At 37.9% G+C, this 19,777-nt stretch overlaps 2 protein-coding genes across 3 annotated transcripts in view; both read left to right on the top strand.

Moving 5' to 3' along the window:
- Nucleotides 1-19,777, top strand: part of LOC145495357 (tetratricopeptide repeat protein 38-like) — a 243,699-nt gene that overhangs the window by 209,319 nt on the left and 14,603 nt on the right. The gene's annotated exons all lie outside the window — the stretch shown is intronic.
- On the top strand, nt 1,276-19,533 carry LOC145495358 (tetratricopeptide repeat protein 38-like). The gene is made up of 16 exons (XM_081474970.1): nt 1,276-1,415; nt 3,832-3,909; nt 4,420-4,501; nt 6,064-6,235; nt 8,150-8,323; nt 9,006-9,081; nt 10,629-10,748; nt 11,156-11,215; nt 11,722-11,760; nt 12,604-12,682; nt 13,802-13,872; nt 14,500-14,594; nt 15,106-15,184; nt 17,259-17,336; nt 18,081-18,154; nt 18,667-19,533. The coding sequence occupies exons 1-16, from the start codon at nt 1,380-1,382 to the stop codon at nt 18,755-18,757; spliced, it is 1,404 nt and encodes a 467-aa protein (XP_081331096.1). The 5' UTR covers nt 1,276-1,379; the 3' UTR covers nt 18,758-19,533.

Here is a 19,777-nt window from a genome sequence, read left to right as displayed (position 1 = left end):
TCGTTTGAATTTTAGTGACGTCGTGTGAAAACCAGCTATAATCTGTTCTTACACTGGAAAGAGTGTTTGAAGAAAGCAAAATCGTGAAAGGCTACGTCAAGGCTCCATATTGCAAATCGCACACCTAAGTCACTCTCGATAGATGACTCTAACCATTCGGAGGACTCGTGTCTCAAAATAACGTAGAATAGAGAGGTGAAATCACGAATATCGTTTAATAATTCAAGATATGTTCTTCACGAGTCACGGAAAAACTTCTGGTCACGATCGCGAAGAATAATTTCTTAAATTCATGTTTAACGGAAAATAAAATCAGCTAATCACGCATCACGAAAATACCCCTGTACGACCGTCAATAAAAACAGTGCAACTGATGCTTTGGCCTGTTCTAATAATTAACTTGAGGATTTCCGGGTTTAATTTGACAAGGAACTACATATTTTGTTCAGAATAACACAACTATCATCCTACCTGGCGATACTCGACGAACTGCAAGCGAGTTGCCTGACGTTGGCGCCAAATTAGAAGCTTGGAGGCTCAAAATGTTTCATAATTTTCACTTTTTACAATCTGATACGGGTTTTGGAATTATAAATTCCTTTTCGTGAATATTTGATGCGGTTTCCAGTGATAAAAGTTGCCCGACTTCAATGCTTTTCCTGTTAACTTATATTGAATTCAGGACAGTAGGGGGGACAGTAGAGTTTTTCCCGCCTGCTGAATCCTGATTAGTCATTTCAAATTTCAGGCATGGCAGCCGTATGCAAGAGGTACACCAACATGGCGGCTCCATACTTGGCTCTGTAAATTTGAGCGAACATGTCCGAAGTTTGAGATGGCGCACAGATCATTACTCATCGTCTTAAATATCTTATTTTCTTGGCTTCATCCTCTTAATGATTTCGATTTAATTTCTTTTACGATAACTGCAGAAATTCTTGCGCGCTCATTGGCTAATTTTCATTGTCAATAAGTGGACAGACAAATGAATTTATAATTTATGCGATGCGAGCGGACAATTTGACAATTTGTTATCGTAAAAAAACAATTGACGTCAGTTTTTCATGCGTCTGTCATGTTATTGACAATGAATTTCGTCATAACATTGTCAATGTAGTCTGCGGATCCAATCGGCTATCGCCTCATGGACAACAGCTACTTTGACAATGTTATAACGAAATTCATCATCAATAACAGGAAAGACGCATGAAATACTGACGTCAATTTGTTAATTCGAGCCCAGAGTCTCCTCGGCTGTTGGGTTACTGGATGGACAACCGCTGACCGTGGGGTGGACTCGTCAGATTGCAAACCAGACTGCGTGGGATTACGCGGAGTTTCGTGACGGTGGGCGACGGAGGGACAGCAAAGCTCTTGAAATGTCCTATTTGCACAGCAATTGGAGAGATGTCGACGTGAGTATCGTCTCATAACGCCCTACCTTGTTCAATTTTATGTCAGTAGAAGGCTTAGGAGCGCCATCTTGCCCAAAATTTGCCAGAATGTCTTACGTTCCCCGGTCACGCTCTCTTGGTGTTCTGCACATAACTTAAAGTTAATCTTGTGGAAACCACTCTCTTATGATTTTAACATTAGCTATAACGCTACTTAAGCTTAACTAAATTTCATCACATTTCCACGCAGGGCTTTGTTGTTGTTTAAATTGTTTTAGTTGTTGTTTTGAAACTCGAAAATTTTTATTTGTTTGAAAGTACATGTAGGTTGTCATCGAGTGAGATTCCGTTATCGCCTCAGGGTTCTAGATTAGAGGCGAGACCTCCTTAACAAATTTCAACGCGTGAATTCCAGTTCAATGAAGTTTGTTCGTTCGATTATATAAAACCGAAATCAGCGTTCGATAAAATCAATAGGAAGCAATATACCATTTTACGATAACTGCAGAAATTCTCACACGCTCATTGGCTAATTTTATTGTCAATAAGCGGACAGACACATGAATTTATAATTTATGCGATGCGTCAGCGAGCGAGGACGGACAATTTGACAAATTTTTATCGTAAAAGACAAACTGACGCCAGTTTTTAATGCGTCTTTCCTGTTATGGACAATGAATTTAATTTAGTCATAACATTGTCAAAGTAGTCTGCGGATCCACTCGGCTATCACCTTGTGGATCCACAGCTACTTTGACAATGTTATGACGAAATTCATGATCAAAAACAGGATAGGCGCATGAAAACCTGACATCAATTTGTTAATTTTACAGTTGTATGCTCATTGACCTAGCCTTTGAATGTCAAAGTGGCTTGTTTTGATACAGACTTCACTGCTTTTGTTTTGTAAATCAAGTTGTTCGCATGCTAACTAGTTAGCATTTAAATGAGAAAAGCAGAGAAGTTTGCATCAAAGCAAGATCAACTCCAGCCTTTCTTGCATTCATAGGCCAGGTAACTGATTGAGCATACCATAATTTGTAAAATGGCCTATTCTGGAGGTATCCATGGCAATTTTAGGCAAGCCTGTGGCAAGTGTCAAGCAGCAGGCACCCTCAGACTATACCTAACTGATACTTACATGTACCATAAAACAAGGGTGATGGTTTAAACCTATCTGCATTAACCTACATGTATTCTGCACTTACATTCATTAAACTCACCTACGGAAGAATGACACATTATAGTTTTGTAGGAGGGGAATGGTTATGAAACTCGACAAAGTTCTCTGTTGTATGTTTTTGTTCTCTTTTTTGGCCTTGACCGTGCACAAAACACTATGCTGTTTACTTATAGTGACAGAGGAACTAACCGATAGAAACATTTTGGTTACATAACTCTTGCATAGTGTATGAACACAAAACAAAAGATTGTGCACAGTCGTGGACCTTTCAACATAAATCTTGGCATCTTTGTTTGCTCCTTTGATGTTTGCTGGGCTTCATAACCATTCCTCTCTATTAACTATGGATACATGTAGAAAATACTTGTCAGGTATATGGAATTGATTATCACAAAATGGAGTACAGTACTTGTAAACAATTTAATTAATTTGTACTGTACTGTATGTGTGAAGTATATACCACTTATGGTCAGATATGTACAGTAACACTCACTGTGGTTCAATCATTCATGTACAAAAAAGGTTTTAGAGATTTCCAAGTTTTCCTTGCTGGCAGAATGGAGTACACTATAGGGCAATATTCCATTTACATGTACATTTTTTGCCAGTATCTTGAGTTTTATAGTCAAATTCAGTAATCTGTTGGTTACTTGTTGGCCAATGGTTGACCAAAGTTCCTTTCAGGGAGCCATTCCTCTCAAATTATTGCCTAAAAAATAGTAGTTAACCTTAGGTGGTGGTGATTTTTGCCGATACCTTGAATGGAAAGCTAAAGATTAAGGTTGTGCATATTATATTGAATAATTTGAGGAGTTAATTAATGTACAAGAATGTATATCCTATCATTATTAAAGCAATCAATAGGAATCATTATTTTATGACAAGGTACATGTAGTCTTGAGGTTAAACTGGGCATTCTGATTGGTTCTTTCATGGTCAGGATTTTGCCATAATTATTATTAGTAATTATATAGACTGTTTCCCTGGAAATGGTCAGAAGCCATGTCTTTTTGTGTTTTTGAAAGCTGTCAATTTCAAAGTTAACAACTTCCATGGAGTGCCATATATTACACAACGTAATAACTTAACTTGCTTCAATTTTACTAGGAAAAATCGCCACTCAATTATTTTTGTACAAACTTCGCTCTGCTTGCTCCATACTGCCACAGCCTCAGGCCAATATTCCCCAATATGGCTCTAGAGCTCAGTTAGTAACAGGTTATTAGCATTTATATTTTATTCAATTAATTTAAGGCTTGGAGAAGTGAAGGGTTGCCACTGTCAACGACTAACAATGAGGCAGCAAAAATGTATGATGCTACTTTAACACAGGTTAGTTTATACGTGTACTGTACACCTGGGTGGAGATAAAGGTACATGTACTGTGAGAGTGACGTGTCTTGCCCAAGAACACCACACAGAGACCCCATTGCTCAGCAAGGGCTCAAATCCAGGGCTTCATACAGAGTCTAGCACTTGCACTAATCTCTAGGTAGCCCTACCTCCCTTACATACCAGTAATGCATATATGCATGATCCAGTTTTTGGCTTTTATGTGATGAGTGTGATAAGTTATAGACATCTCTGTAGGTTGATGATACTGTAAGCACGCTTGAGAGATCTTTACACAGGGATGTCACTAAGGGCTGGCTGGAAGAGAGCTTGAATGAGGCTGAAATTTCACTTGATTGAAGCAAAGACTTGCAATGGGTAAACCTTGGAGCTGTATAATGCCATAGGAGCTGTGAAGGCCTGAAAAGCCAGCTGGGTTTTTAATGAGCTGGCTTATTGTTTTCATAGATATTGTTCTTTGCTGATTATGCATACAATCATTTTCTTCAGTACACAGGATGGTATGATGAACCTACTGTGGGTGGGATTGAGGGCTCACTTTCCAAGATGATGAAAGCTGATCCTGATTTTGGTAACTAAAGAGTTAGACAGTCCTAATACAGCAAAGAACTACAAGTTTAATTTACACCATTATATTTATTATATCAGATCTTCAGTTTAATCCAATGACTCTGGGATTGCTTAATGTCACAAGTCAAAGAGTATTTTAATATTGAATTTAATGATACTCTCCCACTTTCTACTTGACAATTTGATTATGGGCTCGAGATTTCTATCACATGATAGTTGACATTAGGGCACAGCCCAAGTCAACTATCGTGCGCATAGAGACAGATAGCAAACAATCTTATTATTAACATAAATCTACTAGTTATTCAAAACTGTATCTAAATCCTCTTCACAGACACTTCGAAAACACAAAGAAGCAGGATTTTAATTTGCGCGTAGAACGCGCGCTAAAATACCCTATCCACGAAGCTAATATCTCAAAAACTGATCTAGTGATCCTACAGATATTACCTATGTACTTTTTTAATGCATAAAAATATTCCACAGCAAAAGCGGAATGCATTTGTGAAATTGTAAAAATAATTCTGGAGTGGAATTTCCCCAACTTGGAAATTTCCATTTTTCTTAATTTAAGAAAAATCCACTCCACAGAATTTTTTGTAATCTTGCTTGTTTCTTCTTCTGTGTGTAATAAAAAGATTTTTATAAAAAAATATGGGGTCACTGGCTTAGTTTTTAAGATAGATTCAATTGATGGTAAAAAGTGGGTCTAGTTTGTTGCTTATTATGCAACAGGACAGTGCAACCTTAATTTATGACTTAAACACAATGAAAGGCACAGTGAAGATTACCTTAAAACATAGCACAGCCATTCAAAAAAGTACAGTTCCAAGCCTGAAAAAATTGCGCCAGTTCTTAATAAGTCAAAAAAAAAAAACAAACAAAAAAACAAGACAGAAAACTGTTTTGGGCCACCTTAATGTGAGATATTGAGCACTGTCTGCTTAACAATATTATTAACATTAAATAACTGCATGTACATGTAGTTGCTTAAAAAAATTAGCTTGTACAGTAACTATGCTAATTGAACCATTGGGAAATGGCTCTATAAAAATTTCAAAATAGTTGTTACTATTATTTATTTTCTCTTTAACATTTCTACAACATTTATTCTTTCCTCTATTAAAAATAGGGACATGTAGGGTAGGAATTGCCTAGAGTATACATATTACTATCATTTCACATTAATTTACCTTTACTTGTGTACATAGCCACTTATGCTTGTTAATGCTTGAAGAGTGTGCAAATTATCTAGGTACCTTAAGGCTATTGAATTTTTTTACAGAAATTATTTTAGGGAAAAAAACTTAAGGAACAACAGAATTTCTGAATTTTTCCCTGATACATGTAAGATTTAAGTTTATATGGAAAAATACTCAATAAAGTTTGTTTATTATTATTATTATTATTATTATTATTATTATTATTATTTAAAAAAGCTATCATTATTATTATTATTAATTAGCATACATTTGTTAAGAATAATCATTGGAAGTACAAAATAGTAAAGTTATTTAATAAGTTAATTAATAATCATATACATTTAAATGTGTTTTTCTTCAGTAATGGGGCATGTGGTATCTTGTGGTTTGGAACTGATTGCATCTGGCAAAGGGATTCATGTTGATCAAGAACTTAGGAATAACATGCAGGTACTGGAGTCTTTAGCTGCTAAGAGTGACATTACAAACCGAGAAAAGCTCCATGTCAAGGCTGTGAAAGAGTGGGCAGAGGGGTAAGAGTTAACTTAACATATTTAGTTTTAATACACAATCCTGTTAATTTGCTTATTACACCCCCTGTATTATCATCCATCAGCACAAATTCTTGAGGTTTTTTTTTCCTAAGAGACTAGAGAATATTGAATTGGTTTTCCATACACATTAATTCCTCATTTATGTTCTTCTAAAGTTTACACCTAACCTGGATTTATATTGTTGATTTGATTTGATTTGATTATTATTATTATTTTCTTGGGGGGGGGGGGGGGTATGGTACATGACTAGGTACAAGACTAAGACTAATACTAAGTGGTTCGGTACAAAACGTGGACCCCTCAATCTGGACCCCCTAGTGGAGCTCCTTTTGGACCCCTCTGGACCCCATCTGGACCCGTTATTTTTTTTCTTCCAAAAAATACGTGCTCCTGATTTAAATAATTAAACTTAGAACATAACATGATGAAGTCTATTTAATCAGTGAGCAAAATGTGAAGAAATTAATGAATTCACACAGCATTGTGTGAATAATGGCAGGGCCGCATTTTTGGCAGTTCATTGACCGTTCACCCAGTTTAAGTTCATTGAACTTAAACTGGGTTAACGGTTGCCATGGATTCTTTTAACTGAGTTAGGTAAATTTTAAACTACCTTTCTGCGTGGTCTGACCCAGATTAGTGGCCTGAACAGGAAGTGCTCATTCACCTTAGAACAGAGAAATTTTAAGACGGATTCTGCTCAAAGTTCAAGCAATAAGTGTTAAACTTATTTACTAAAAATCTGCACACAGCATGGCACCTTTTTGAATACTATTTAAAAGATCTCATGGTAATTCATTTCTCTAGGTGACCCCACGATTAAATTCCCTCGCATTCTCAAAAAATTTAATGTCGAACCTCATAAGAATGCTTAATGCTTGTGTTATTGTGTTTTCAGTTAACGTGAAACGTCTGTTTTTATTGAAGTATGGATAACTTCAAGTCTCACGGGGTCAGCTTGAGAGCTTAAGTCTCAATAAGATCTTCTTACCTTCATTCCAAATTTTACCATCCTATGAGGCTTTTTTGGTAACTTAATTTTTACCATTATATGCTCAAAGGTTGTGCGGAAATCATCTTAATCGACCTCCACAAGGAACACAAGAGTATGTTAAACTGGAAAAGGCAGTTAATTAAAATGACAAGAATTGCAGATGAATGAATGACTTCATCGCGTTATGTTCTGAAAATTATTTAAATCAGGAGCCCGTACTTTCTGGAAGAAAAAAATAAGGGGTCCAGGTGAGTGTTCAGAAGGGGGTCCAGATGGAGATCCAGAGGGGGGTCCAGAAGGGGGTCTAGAAGGGGGTCCAGAAGGGTTCTCAAAGAGGTCCAGATGGGGTCCAAAAGGGGGTCCGCTAAGGGGTCCAGATTGATGGTCCACGTTTTGCAGTGACCCATACTAAGTTACATGTATAGGTGTCTTACCACAGTTTTTTTGGTTCTGCTATGTACAGTGCAGTGTGCAGTGTGAGTGTCAATTGATGCATTTTTTTCCTTTCTTTTTATTCCCTTGCAAAAACATCCTTTGAAGCCCAGGTGGCCTACTGAAACTACATTTACACGTAGCAACCTTCTGTTGTGGTATACAATTTACGCTGTAGTCCTGAATGAAATGATACATGTAGTTTTCATTGTTACTAGTTTCCCTGGCATTATTTTTACCATGTTCCCCAAGTCAGGTGGAAAGAGGGTTGTGGAAGTTCAATCCATGTTTTAATTTAGATTAAACAATAGATTTTCTTGTTGCATCCAGACATTAAAAACAGACCATACTATCAAACAGAAGTCCAATTACCCACTTACTGGGCATTACAGCACCAAACTTCTTGTGCATCCCTTCATATCAGATTATGTAAACTTTGCCATGTTTTCAATTGATCTTTCTTGTAGAAATACTGCCCAAGCTTGTCTAACCTGGGAAGACATACTGATAGAGAATCCAACTGACATGTTTGCATTGAAAATGGCCCACGACTCATACTTCTACCTCGGCTACCAGTCTCAGATTAGAGATTCTATTGCGCGTGTGCTCCCGCGTTGGAAGGAAAATATCCCGCTTTATGGGTGAGAAATATTCATGTAGCTACACCATATAATTAAGTGATTAAATGCTAGTAGAATTCTTGAGAACAGAATACAGATTCATTGTCAGGCAGACTATCCAATTAGCTAAGGAGACTGGTTCAGTTAAGATGGATGCTGATTGAACATACTGGTACTCAAAATAATTACAGAAAAATTCAAACAATCTGATGCAAAAGTGTTACTTATGGCTAGGTACCGGAGGCAACTACTAAGGAGAGATCTCTGACTTTATAAATAAACTCCACTCTGACGGTCACAATCATAATTATAATTAATTGGTATGTGTTTTTGGCAAAGGGTCATAGCCCCCTTTACAACTGTAGGTCAATGGAGAGGTTTGAGTGCATTTAGGTAGAAATAATCACTAACTAAGATCAATGTGCCATAACTGAATTATTTTGAAGTCTCATTGTTAGTCTTTTTATTTGAATATTAATTTTAAAAAAATAACGGTAGAAATTTATATGTGAATGTAACACAGCACAATATCTTTTAACTAGTAATCAATGCCATTAATTTATTAATACCTGTATCACTACTGTCCGACAGTTGTAGTCTCGAATAATATATGCACATGTAATTTAAATCACTAACTACACACACCTTTGTGAATTATAATTTTTATCTTCAGTCGATAATATTTTTATGTTGTCAACTTTAGATATCTTCAGGGAATGTATGCATTTGGCTTGGTAGAAACTGGATTTTATAAGGAGGCAGAAAAGCGTGCACTGAAGGTAGGACTCACTTAAGGTGGCCGAACACAATTTCCACACGCACTCTTGCTAATGCGATTCAGTGCGTGCACAAGGATTACACAAAGCAGACATTGCGTCGATACAGCGCTCATTTTATTTGGTCAATGCCCTTGCTATCTGTACTTTTTTTTCTTCATAATTGAACACGTACAGTGTATTTATGGCTTTACTCTTTTATTAAAAATGTATGTTAGAAAAGGTAACGATGCAAAGAACCCAGCAATTCTCAGATTTTTCATTTTTACCAAAAGAACCCAGTTAAATGCAGTGCATGCTTAGTAAGGCAAAAAATTGTGATTGAATGCGGAATAGCTTTCTTGGAAATACGCCTATTGCTCGAGAAGCACAAGTTAGAATTTCATGAACTTTGACACAAAAATACTTTAGAAATCAAGTAACTGAAATATTGAAAACAAATTGAAATTTAACAGAGGCAATTCTAGATATTCCAGTTACATGTAACCTTCTACAAGGGATAATTAAAGATCTCTCTGTTATACTATTATTAAATTAGTGTTAACTTGTGAGCATTGTTACAATCTTGTTGCATGCAAGTGAAAAAGAAAATCTAATGACTAGATTTTCTGCAAACAAACAAAACCAATTTTAAAAGCCTGTTTATATTTAATCATGTTGCCATGGCGATGGCACATACGTCAGCTTAGCCATAAAAAATCCGAAGTTTGTGTTGTTAACTTGCTTGTTGCAATTTTCGGCGACCAAGGGATCAAGGATTTTAGAGAAAAAGGAGAATGAAACACAGGTATCAAAGCTGTGTTCGGCCGCCGTAAATTCTCTGTACATTTTGTGTTTTGATTGCCATACAAGCATGACAGCTCTCTCTCCCCCTGGAGAAGGGGGGGGGGGGGGGGAGGTGTTGGGACTCTAATGAGAAAAGGTTGGAGTTGCTTATTGGAACATTTGAATTAGACCCTTTAATTAGATCAATCTGGGAACGGCTCAAGCTTTATTTGACCCCAGTGTTTGCTTAACATATTTATATTTGAGTGCAACCCTAAGAGATACCATGACAGCTGAGAATAGTGATATTTCCTCCTAAACACCCTAAGATACACCAAAGTCCATGATTTACCTCCCTAGGCGAGGAAACGAACCTCCCCAACCTTTTCACCTGGGAATTTTCCCACCCCGCCCCCAAGGATGACAGCCTATAGTAACTGATAGTGTTTTAGACTCCGGATTCAGTGATCCAATTCGTAATTAAAATTAACAATGCAGGCTTCAGGCTGGGATGTATGGTGTAACGGAATCATTTTAAAGAACAAAATTCACGTATTTCAAATGTATCAATGGGAATTTACACTAACAATTTATGACGAAGTTAACTGACCACAAGAGGGAAGATGCCAAATTTGTTTACAAGGGAGAGAGAGACATCATCCCCTCCCCATCCCTCCCCTCAAGCCCTTCCAATATTTTATGCTGAACTGGCTTTGAAATGAAACGTACAATGTATACCTTTGTGAAAAGCTTGAAGGTATTGTGTTTTGATCATTGTCGTTTAGGGTTTAGAACTGAATCCAAGAGACTGCTGGAGCACTCATGCAGAGGCCCATGTTCTTGAGATGGAAGGACGGCAGGATGATGGCATTTCATTTTTAAGCAAGACGCTCAATGACTGGACGGTAAATAAAGTCTGCAGTCTTTTCCCCGTAGGGCTAGCCAAAAACGCAAATGACGAGTGGTACTTTACAGCCACTCTACACGCCAATAGGTCTATTACCCAACATTTTTCTTTCGGGACAAACAAGCTTGAATTCTGCCTTTTTTTCCTCCCCCATCATGCCCGTTCAGGGGAACTCAGGGTTAGAACATATGACTTTTGAGGGAAGGGAGGTGATCATGCTCTAGGAATTTTCCTGGGACGTGGTACGTTATGCATATTTTCTCTGTGCAGCATGCATTTTATCAGCTCTCTGAACGTGTGAGAATTATTTTTTCTCGGCAGTGGTTATGTGCATGAATTTTTGTAGCATGCTTGCAGAACAGTTTTGTCAAAACGCACACTAATGGTCTGTGTTACCTTATTTAGATGGGAGCAATGCTAGCCTGTCATAATTACTGGCACTGGGCTCTCTATCACATCGAAAAGGTAAATATGACATTCCATGAACTAGTTTATCTTTAACTCAAATGCTCTTGATGCACTGTGTTCGCATAAAAAGATCAGGAGTTTTCAAGCCTATTGAAGTAGCGTTAATCTGCAGCATTCACGCGGGTAGGATCTTTGTGGTGTAGAACATTTTGTTAATATAACTGACCCATGCTAACGCCATGGTGTGTTGTCCACTCTAAACCTATTTTGTATATAGAGTTGGTGTACAATTGTATGTTTAATGGTCATTATCTTCATTTGAAGGACACTACAACTTCGATTATATATATATTTTCAATTTCGTTTTCTTCAGCTCTCCACCAAATTTTGATTGACTTGCCGGGCTCAAATAAGTTGTCGTTTGTTTGATTTCTCATTTTCACTTGACATACATGTACGCTCTGTCTCTGTCTAAACTTATACACTTACTTTTTTCATCTGCATGTTTATTTGTTTGTTTGTTTGTTCGTTTACAGTTTGTGTATTTCTCACTTTTTTATCAGGGAGAGCATCAGGCTGCAGTAGACATTTATGATGAGGAGGTAAGAAGAACTTTTCGGTTTGAACTTTCCGATGATTTTTCATTTCGTTTTTGTTCTTCGTTCCCATGTAATTTTGAAGGAAAAAAGAAAGGAAAATACACGTCTCGTGAGGCGAAGTTTGTAATTGGGTACAGAAATTGAGGTTGCAGGAAGCAAACCGTCCCTGCAGTCGACCAGGGTAACAATTGCCGCTCAAAGGGTTTCCAAGGTTTATAAGCCAATCAGGAACTAGTCCGAGGAGTCGCTCCGTAATGATGACGTGATAGGTTGCTTAGCTACGTCGCGACGAAAACCGCTGCCTTCCAACCTCGCTCCCAGAGAAATTACCTGAAAACGAGGTTGGCGGCCCTTGGCAATTCATACCGAAAAAGATGTACGTCTCGACTTGTGCAGTCCACCAGCACTAGTTGTACTCTCGACAGTGTCAACCCGTGCGAAGATGCCGCGTTCATTTCGATCGTGATTGCGTTTCTGATAGTGCCTCAAACTTGCCTACTTTCACAAGTGTTTGACGAAAAGAGCTGTTTCCAGACTGGCGTTTTGGTGCAGTACTTATACCTAATCTTACTCTCGTTTGGTATCGCCATGGGTATTTTGGTTGGCTCGACCAAACTAGCCTGATATGCCCCCGAAGCGTACTAAAGAGATACGATTTCCGCACCCAAATTCGGCCAAGCGAGCATGATATCGTAGCCATATCAGATCAGGGACTTGATATCGTTGGATATCAAGACAGTAGACACGGTTTATGATTGACTTTTTGTGAATTTGGTTGCGGTAATTAACTGTAGTGCTAACTTGTAAGAGTTCCGCACTGTGAACGCTTTTTTTCGTGTTTACAAGGTTGGAAAGCGCTGTCATTCTGGTGCCATGCTCGATTTAGTGGATGCCTCGTCACTTCTTTACAGACTTCAAATGGAAGGTTAGCGTAAAGTTAGTTGATCCCCCTCTAAGGTGCACACCCTGGGGAACAACTCTAGGTGTCGCCTCAAAGAGAGTTCAGAACAACAAGTAAAATTCAGTCAGGAACAGCGAGATGGCCATGTCCGCCTGTGGGAGATGTCCACCTTAAACTTAGATCATTTTATCCTTTTAGCTCTTGATATTTCTATTTTTTCAGCTGACTACTTGTAATGGAGGCTCACGTGGGGGAATATCTTTGACAAGAGGTTAATGTCATTTGCACTTGAAAAGACTCCTCGCCTTAGCCTCATTTGCAAGCTAGGTCCAGTCCAATACCGGGGATACAAATATGGCCTATTCACCGTTAGACGAGCCAACTTCAAATCCATGATATCCACTGAACAATACACCAATTGACTCATGGTCAAAAAATTGATATGAAGAGTATATGGATAATAACTGCTCTAACCTCATTGCGACGATTTTGAACTTATTTTTTAAAGAAAAATTCACTTTTCTCCCTGCTTCTTACTGCAAGATGCATTTAGGGATGATGCGGTTGTAAGGGTCTGGCAATATTTAATCCTAATATTGGTTGGGGGCGTGGGCACAGGTACATATATGAAGTACCTTTAAATCCAAAAGTGTCTTGAATTGGGACCTTGGTTGGGGGCGTGGGTTCATGTACATATATGAAGTACCTTTAATTCCAAAGCGTCTTGAATGAGGACCTCACCTTCTCCTCTTGAAAAAAAGGCCACTATTTTTAGTTTCTCGTCCGTACAAATAGTGTAGTTGAATGTTTCTTTTCGGTTTACCATTACTCCTAGCTATTATTTTTTGGCTTTCTTCAATGTGAAGTAATTTTGTACGTAGAAAACTGAGTTGAATATGGTGACATATATGTAGCTTTTTAGACGCTTAATTTCTCTAGTTGTACATCACAAAGAGCTCTTGTGGCAACATCACTGTCAGCACATTTTTTATTCTTTCTTGTTATCTTTAAAACGGTCATAGAACATTTCATTACAAGTGTCCTTAGTCAGGTTGCAAGAATTTCTGTACATAGTAGCAAGTGACGACTTTTTTTTTCCTCATTGTTGCGTGATAAACAGATTTTGTTTATTTTTACTTGTAGGTGTTGATGTTGGTAGTCGATGGAAAGATCTCTATCACTTATGGGAGTCACACACGGATGATCATATTTTGGTACGTGCTGTTATTTTATTGCGCATGCGTTTCAATTTCTTATAGTCTCCTTCACAGGCGTTATTCGGTCGTCACACAACACTTGGACTCCACTCTAACGGCTGCTTAAAGGAGCTCAGTCACGGTATTTTGAGTTGTTTGGGCCACGTACAAAATTGCCTTTAAATTGAAAGAAACCTGAAAATAATAATTTACTAAGATAGAAAAACACCAAAGAGATGATAATAAACTGTAAAAGAACAAGGATGGCTAAGGATGGAGAAGATTATCACGGATTACAAACGACCAACTTGAAAAATTTATGCTAAACTTTTCAAGATTTCCAAACCGAGACGTAGGTCCTTCCAACACGAACAACACTCCTTCGCTCATTTTATCCAATGGCAGATTCGCTCATATATTGCTGAGTCGCGCCAAATCCCGCCGCTCCACCAATCCAAAGTCTTGTCCTATCGTTGCCCAAAGCGTCATTGATATTGTCTTTGAGTTTTTGCACACCAGGTATCGAAATATAACAAAGTTTTACCCAAATATAGAAGTAACGAGTAGCGTTGCGTGACGATGGCTGCGAATGAGACTACTGTGTCTATTACGCCTTTTCATCAATACGAACTTCTTTTCCCTCAGGTTTTTAATGATGTCCACATGCTAATGTGTACATTAGGAGCAAAGAATGAAGATGCTACAGTAAAACTCATGGAATCCTTGAGAGACTATGTCAGGTAGAGCTGTAGCAGAGTTTTAATCTGCCGTCGTTTTAATTGATGCGTTTTCAGCAGGCGTAGAAGAGTATTGTGGGAGAGGCGCGATGGACTCGGGATTGAGTGGTCTGGGTTCGAGCCCTGGCCGAGGACATTTCCTTATGTTCTTGGGAAATTAAAACGTTTTACTCTCACACTGCCTCTCTCCTTCCAGGTGTATAAACCCTAGCTATATAGATGGCATCATTAACAGTTTGTTGTTATTGTTTTTGTTTTATATTACAAATAGATTTCATGTTTCTGTGCGTCTATTTAGTAATTGGTCATAGACGACATCAAAATGTGGTAAGAACATTCGTGACATCGCCTCGTGTGCTGTTTTGTCTTTTTTTTTGGTCTTACAATAGCACATTTTGCCGTTAACTGTGATCAATTACTGAACAGATGCACGGCAGCACGCAATCTATTTGTTAAATAGTGGCGTCTACATTCTTATATGTTACTAATTCCCTTACATTGTATGATTTTCCAGGGATGGTTCAGGAACTAACTGTGACGTAACCAGAGAGGTTGGACTGACCCTCTGTCAATCATTTGTACAAGCTGACAGGGTACAATAAGCGTCTTCACTTATAAGCTCCAAGTAAAAATCCCCCCAGTAGATTTGATGGTACATTGAGATGTCCAGTGTCCATGATAGATGTAAAAGCAGGAGGGGGACTTGTCTATCGCCTACTAAATTCCTTAATAACTTAACGCAGTTTGCTTTGTTTTGCTTTGTTCTGTTGCTTCTCTTCATCTATGTCATGACTCATGACTGCTTCTTCTTTCTTATTTTTTGTTTCTTTGTTGTTCCGTATAAGAAATTCAAGCAAATTTTAAGTTCAAATTAGTCACCTTGTGTTTGATGAACCTTTTGGTGGTAAATGAAAATTGGTTTCTGCAAAAGATTATTATGAAGCAAATTTAGTCTGTGTTGGGGACTGTGCAATAAGTGTCAAAAGATGGGGGGGGGGGGGAAATGAGCCTCACATATAGAAATATTATATAGTGCCCCCCCTGCCCACAAAGGTAAGTTATGCTCTGACCCCCCTCCTCATCCACCAAAAACTATGAGCAGAATCTCCCCCCCCCCCCTCTGTGATTTTGGGTTGCACAACTTATTTTGGTGAAGCATGTCACTGACTTTGTTCAGCGCTAGTGCTAGAGAAAGTTCCTCGTAACCATAAAACTGTGCCCCAGTTGATCACCAAATGTAAAAACGTGACCGTTTAATAGAGGTGAATTACAATAATGTTAGCCAATTTGGAAGTCCAAACGGTGACCGCGTCCGCTTAATAGAGGCGACCGCTTAATGGTAGTCAAATATACAGTAAATTTGTGAAGTGAATTTCGGGAATTTGAATAGTGACCTCTTAATAGGGGGTGACCGCTTAATAGAGGGCTGCTTAATAGAGGTTTGACTGTATGTTCGACAAAGCCGTCCATTTTCGAAAAGCCTGATAGTGCATCGTCTTCCGAGTCGTCTCCGTCGTCTTCAGAATTAAATCAATAGATTGCAGCTCGAGTCAGTAGCTGTGTCATTATCTCGGGTTTCCACAAGGAACATAACACAGAACGCGAGCCACTAGTTCCGCTTTTCCCCTTTTGACTTGTAAAAAGAGCTTCTGCATGTACAGTTTAAACTTGTTTGCCGTCAGCAAGCTGAATGGGCGCTCGTCGTTCCAGTCTTGTTTGGCAGTGTGTTTCTTTTAGCTGCTCTTTTTTGTGCCTTAAGTGCAAGAAACTCATGGGTACTTTTCATTCGCTGCTTATGGTCAGTGAAAACATCTCCAATATACAGAAACGGATACGATTCGGAAAAACAATAAAGTACGACCTTTCCAGTTTGACAGACCGTGCAAGACATTTTCTTTATTGTGGTTAAAGAAAACTGGTTGCAGCAAATGAAACTACTGAATCAATTGTAAGCTGGCTTAAATTGGATACTCTCCATACATGTACGTGCTCTTTCTTATTATATATGTTCAATTGTTCTGCCGGAAAAGAAAATAAATGAAGTTGAAAGTTTATGTAACTATATTTAATCAGTTGTATCACGATCAGTGAAATGTTATTTTCTAAATGTTAATTTCCTAAAGAAATTCAGCAATTTTTAAGTGTAATTGGCTTCTTTAAGTTTGTCAGTCTTACTATATTCACGGTCAGTAAAAAGTATTTTCAGCTAAAAGATTGATGCAAACTAAAACAGGCCTTAGAACCGAATCTCCGCGCCTTTTTTACTCCTCGTTCTTGGCGCGAATATCTCTGGATTTGTTTGTTTGTTTGTTTGTTTGTTGTTTTTGCTTTTTTGTTTTTACTGCTCCCGCTAACCGACCAGTGTAATCTTAAATTGACCCCTTGATGTGTGACTATTGTTTTATCATTATTATTGTGGTGTATGGATTTTTTTCTTGTCAAATAAAGAGTTTCCTTCGTTGGCTTGAATCGTATCTGCTTGGTCAAAATTATGAATTGTAAATGAAAATATCCCTAAAAAGTCAAATATTTTGGCTAAATGGTAAAGAGAATTTCCAAGTTTATCACTTTTGGGAATCAAAGTGTTTGCCTTATGTTAGTGCATCAAACGTTACCAGAACATGTTTACAACTCCTTCATGTACACTTTTTTCTTTTTTTGTCACAGGGTATTTTTGGCAATGCTGTTGAAATCTTGAAACCGCTCCGTTACAAAATCCTTAATATTGGAGGCAGCAACGCTCAAGTAAGTGAATGTTTCGTGCGATAAGAATGCTTACTGTATAGACACTAGTGTTTTGCAGGAAAATGCACCACTCGTAAAATACATACGAAACCACATCCCGGAACCGAGTGGCCTATTTTCCATATCATCCTCACTGTTGACTTTTCTACGGTTGTTTGTCCAAACAGACAGTTTGTCTCTACATAAAATGAAAATTGCACGCTGTCTTGAAGATGTGAGTTTCATTTTCTCGTGTTAAAAACAATATTTTACCACTCGAAAATAAAATTCATATCTTTCTTTCCTCCGTGTAATATACTCCATGTATTGGCCCTCGGTCCTTTTTGTGCTAACCTCGCTGCGCTCGATCCGATAGTACTCAGAAGGGCCCTCGCGCTCGGTTAGTGAAAGGATATTGTCTATCTTTATTATATCAGTGGCTTGTTCCTGTAGCCGACATCTCGTGCGCTCTGATTGGCTAATTGTAGGGCATCATTCTCCCGTAATGCCCACGGGCCGATTACGGGCTTGCAAAAACAAAGCAAAAAGCCACATAACAAACAACTTACTAACCTCGAACGTTCGGTCTTTACGGGAAAATCTCAGACCTCAACCTTGCCGTATTGATCTCGCTATCGCTCGGTCAATACGGCAGGGTCTCGGTCTGAAATTTTCCATAAAGACCTCAGTCTCGGTTAATAAGTAGTTAGTAATATTACTGATATCGCGGTTTTTTTTTGTTTTTTTTGTTTTTTTTTCATACAGAGAGACATTTTCAACTTATACCTAATTTACGCAGCTTTGAATTCCCCGCGAAAACAACATCATAAATTGGTTAGGTAAATACGTACTTTTGTTCAAGTGTAATACTTTCCAGGTTTACCACATGTCAGGAATTAAAATGGTCAGGAGTAAAAAATCGTTTGTGTCAGGGAAAAGTCAGGGATTTTGTCTTGAGAATGGGAAAATTGACATTCTGGAAAGAAAAACAAACGGAACAAAAAAATAGTCAGGGATGATTGAAATTATAGCGTCGTTGATTTAATACCATCGATGGCTAAAGGAAATGTGAATTTCGGATCACAGTGATCTTAACGATGTTTGTCCTTGATGAAGAAGGCGAATTTGTTGAAAACTAATCCTTAAATGAATGGGGGGAAGGACGGCTGCAATGGGAGGCATCTGACATTTGTATTTATTTTTAAAGGAAAATTAAATCTTATCAGGAAAAAGCCAAGGACAAGTCAGAGAATTTTGAAAAGCGATAGCTGTGACAACCATGTTTTAAAAAAGGATATTTTATTATGTTTTTAGACGAACTTAACAATACTATTGTTTTCTTCTTGTCTAGGAGCTTATTAACAGAGAGAAAGGCAATGAAGGAAAACGCGCCGATGACAGACCGACTCATGGGCAAGGCTTTAGCACTGCACGTGGAATAACGAGAACGTCTGGTTTTTGACTCCTAGTTAGGCACTTAATATTAGGTACGAACTAAAAATTTATTTAAACAATGCAATATTCACAATAACAAAATTACAGTTGTCCGACGTTTCGATGTTGCTGACATCATTATCAAGGTAAAATGACAGTTTTATCACGGTGTGAATAAGTGAATAACGTGGAAATATTGTTTATTTGCGTTCGTGTAAGTCAAGTCAAGTCAAGTCGAGTCATCTTTATTTAGGCAGGGTAGCCCCATCAGCCATAGGCTGGTATCAAAAGGGGCCCTGCGTATGTGTAAAACATTTTACCACTCCAAAATAAAATTCATATCTTTCTTTCCTTTGTGTAATATCCTCTATGTATTGGCCCTGTATTTGGGTGTGTTGCCCTGTATTCGGACCGCAAATGTGTAGGTCATTTGCGGCCTGAGCGCGAAGCAAAGCCAAGTGTACTATCAATATACAAGGCCAAATGACATCAAGAAAGCGATTTTTAATAATACAAGTGAATAATGAATTCAAAATCACTTCAAATCATCATGTAACTGTTGATTCAACAAGCTACTAAAGAATCAACACAGTTCAGTGAACTTGTTAAAAATTACAGAAACTTCAGTTTTCATTCGGTGACGATTCGACGACTGCAAAAACTGCAGTTCAGCTAGAGTAAAGGTTTTCCCGCGTCAGCACGTGCACAACGCTCTCTCTAATTGGTTTTAAAATCCGGCTGTTCCAAAAGCGCGGAGTGTGGAGTGCAAAAAAAAGAAGAAATTAAAAATCAAAAATTAAAAAAAAAATAGAAATAAAAAAACTTAAAAGTGAATTAAAAGAATAATTAAATACATAAATAAACTAGAAATAGAAATTTACGAAATAAAAAATAATAATTATGAAAAAATTCACACCACCTGAAGTGGACTGTTCATATCACGTATATTTCATTCAGTCCAAATGGTACATTTAACTCACGATTTTCATAGTTAGCAGTTCACTTTTAGGAAAAAAGTAAAGAACAGT

Source organism: Orbicella franksi, chromosome 8, assembly GCF_964199315.1.
Source record: "Orbicella franksi chromosome 8, jaOrbFran1.1, whole genome shotgun sequence".
Taxonomy (NCBI): domain Eukaryota; kingdom Metazoa; phylum Cnidaria; class Anthozoa; order Scleractinia; family Merulinidae; genus Orbicella; species Orbicella franksi.
This window is presented reverse-complemented; position numbering and strand designations above follow the sequence as displayed.

Coding starts and splice junctions, on each gene's coding strand:
- LOC145495358 (XM_081474970.1), top strand. CDS start 1,380: ATGTCCTATTTGCACAGCAATTGGAGAGATGTCGAC. Junction 4,502..6,063: donor GAAAGCTGATCCTGATTTTG/GTAACTAAAGAG, acceptor GTTTTTCTTCAG/TAATGGGGCATGTGGTATCT. Junction 14,595..15,105: donor TCCTTGAGAGACTATGTCAG/GTAGAGCTGTAG, acceptor ATGATTTTCCAG/GGATGGTTCAGGAACTAACT.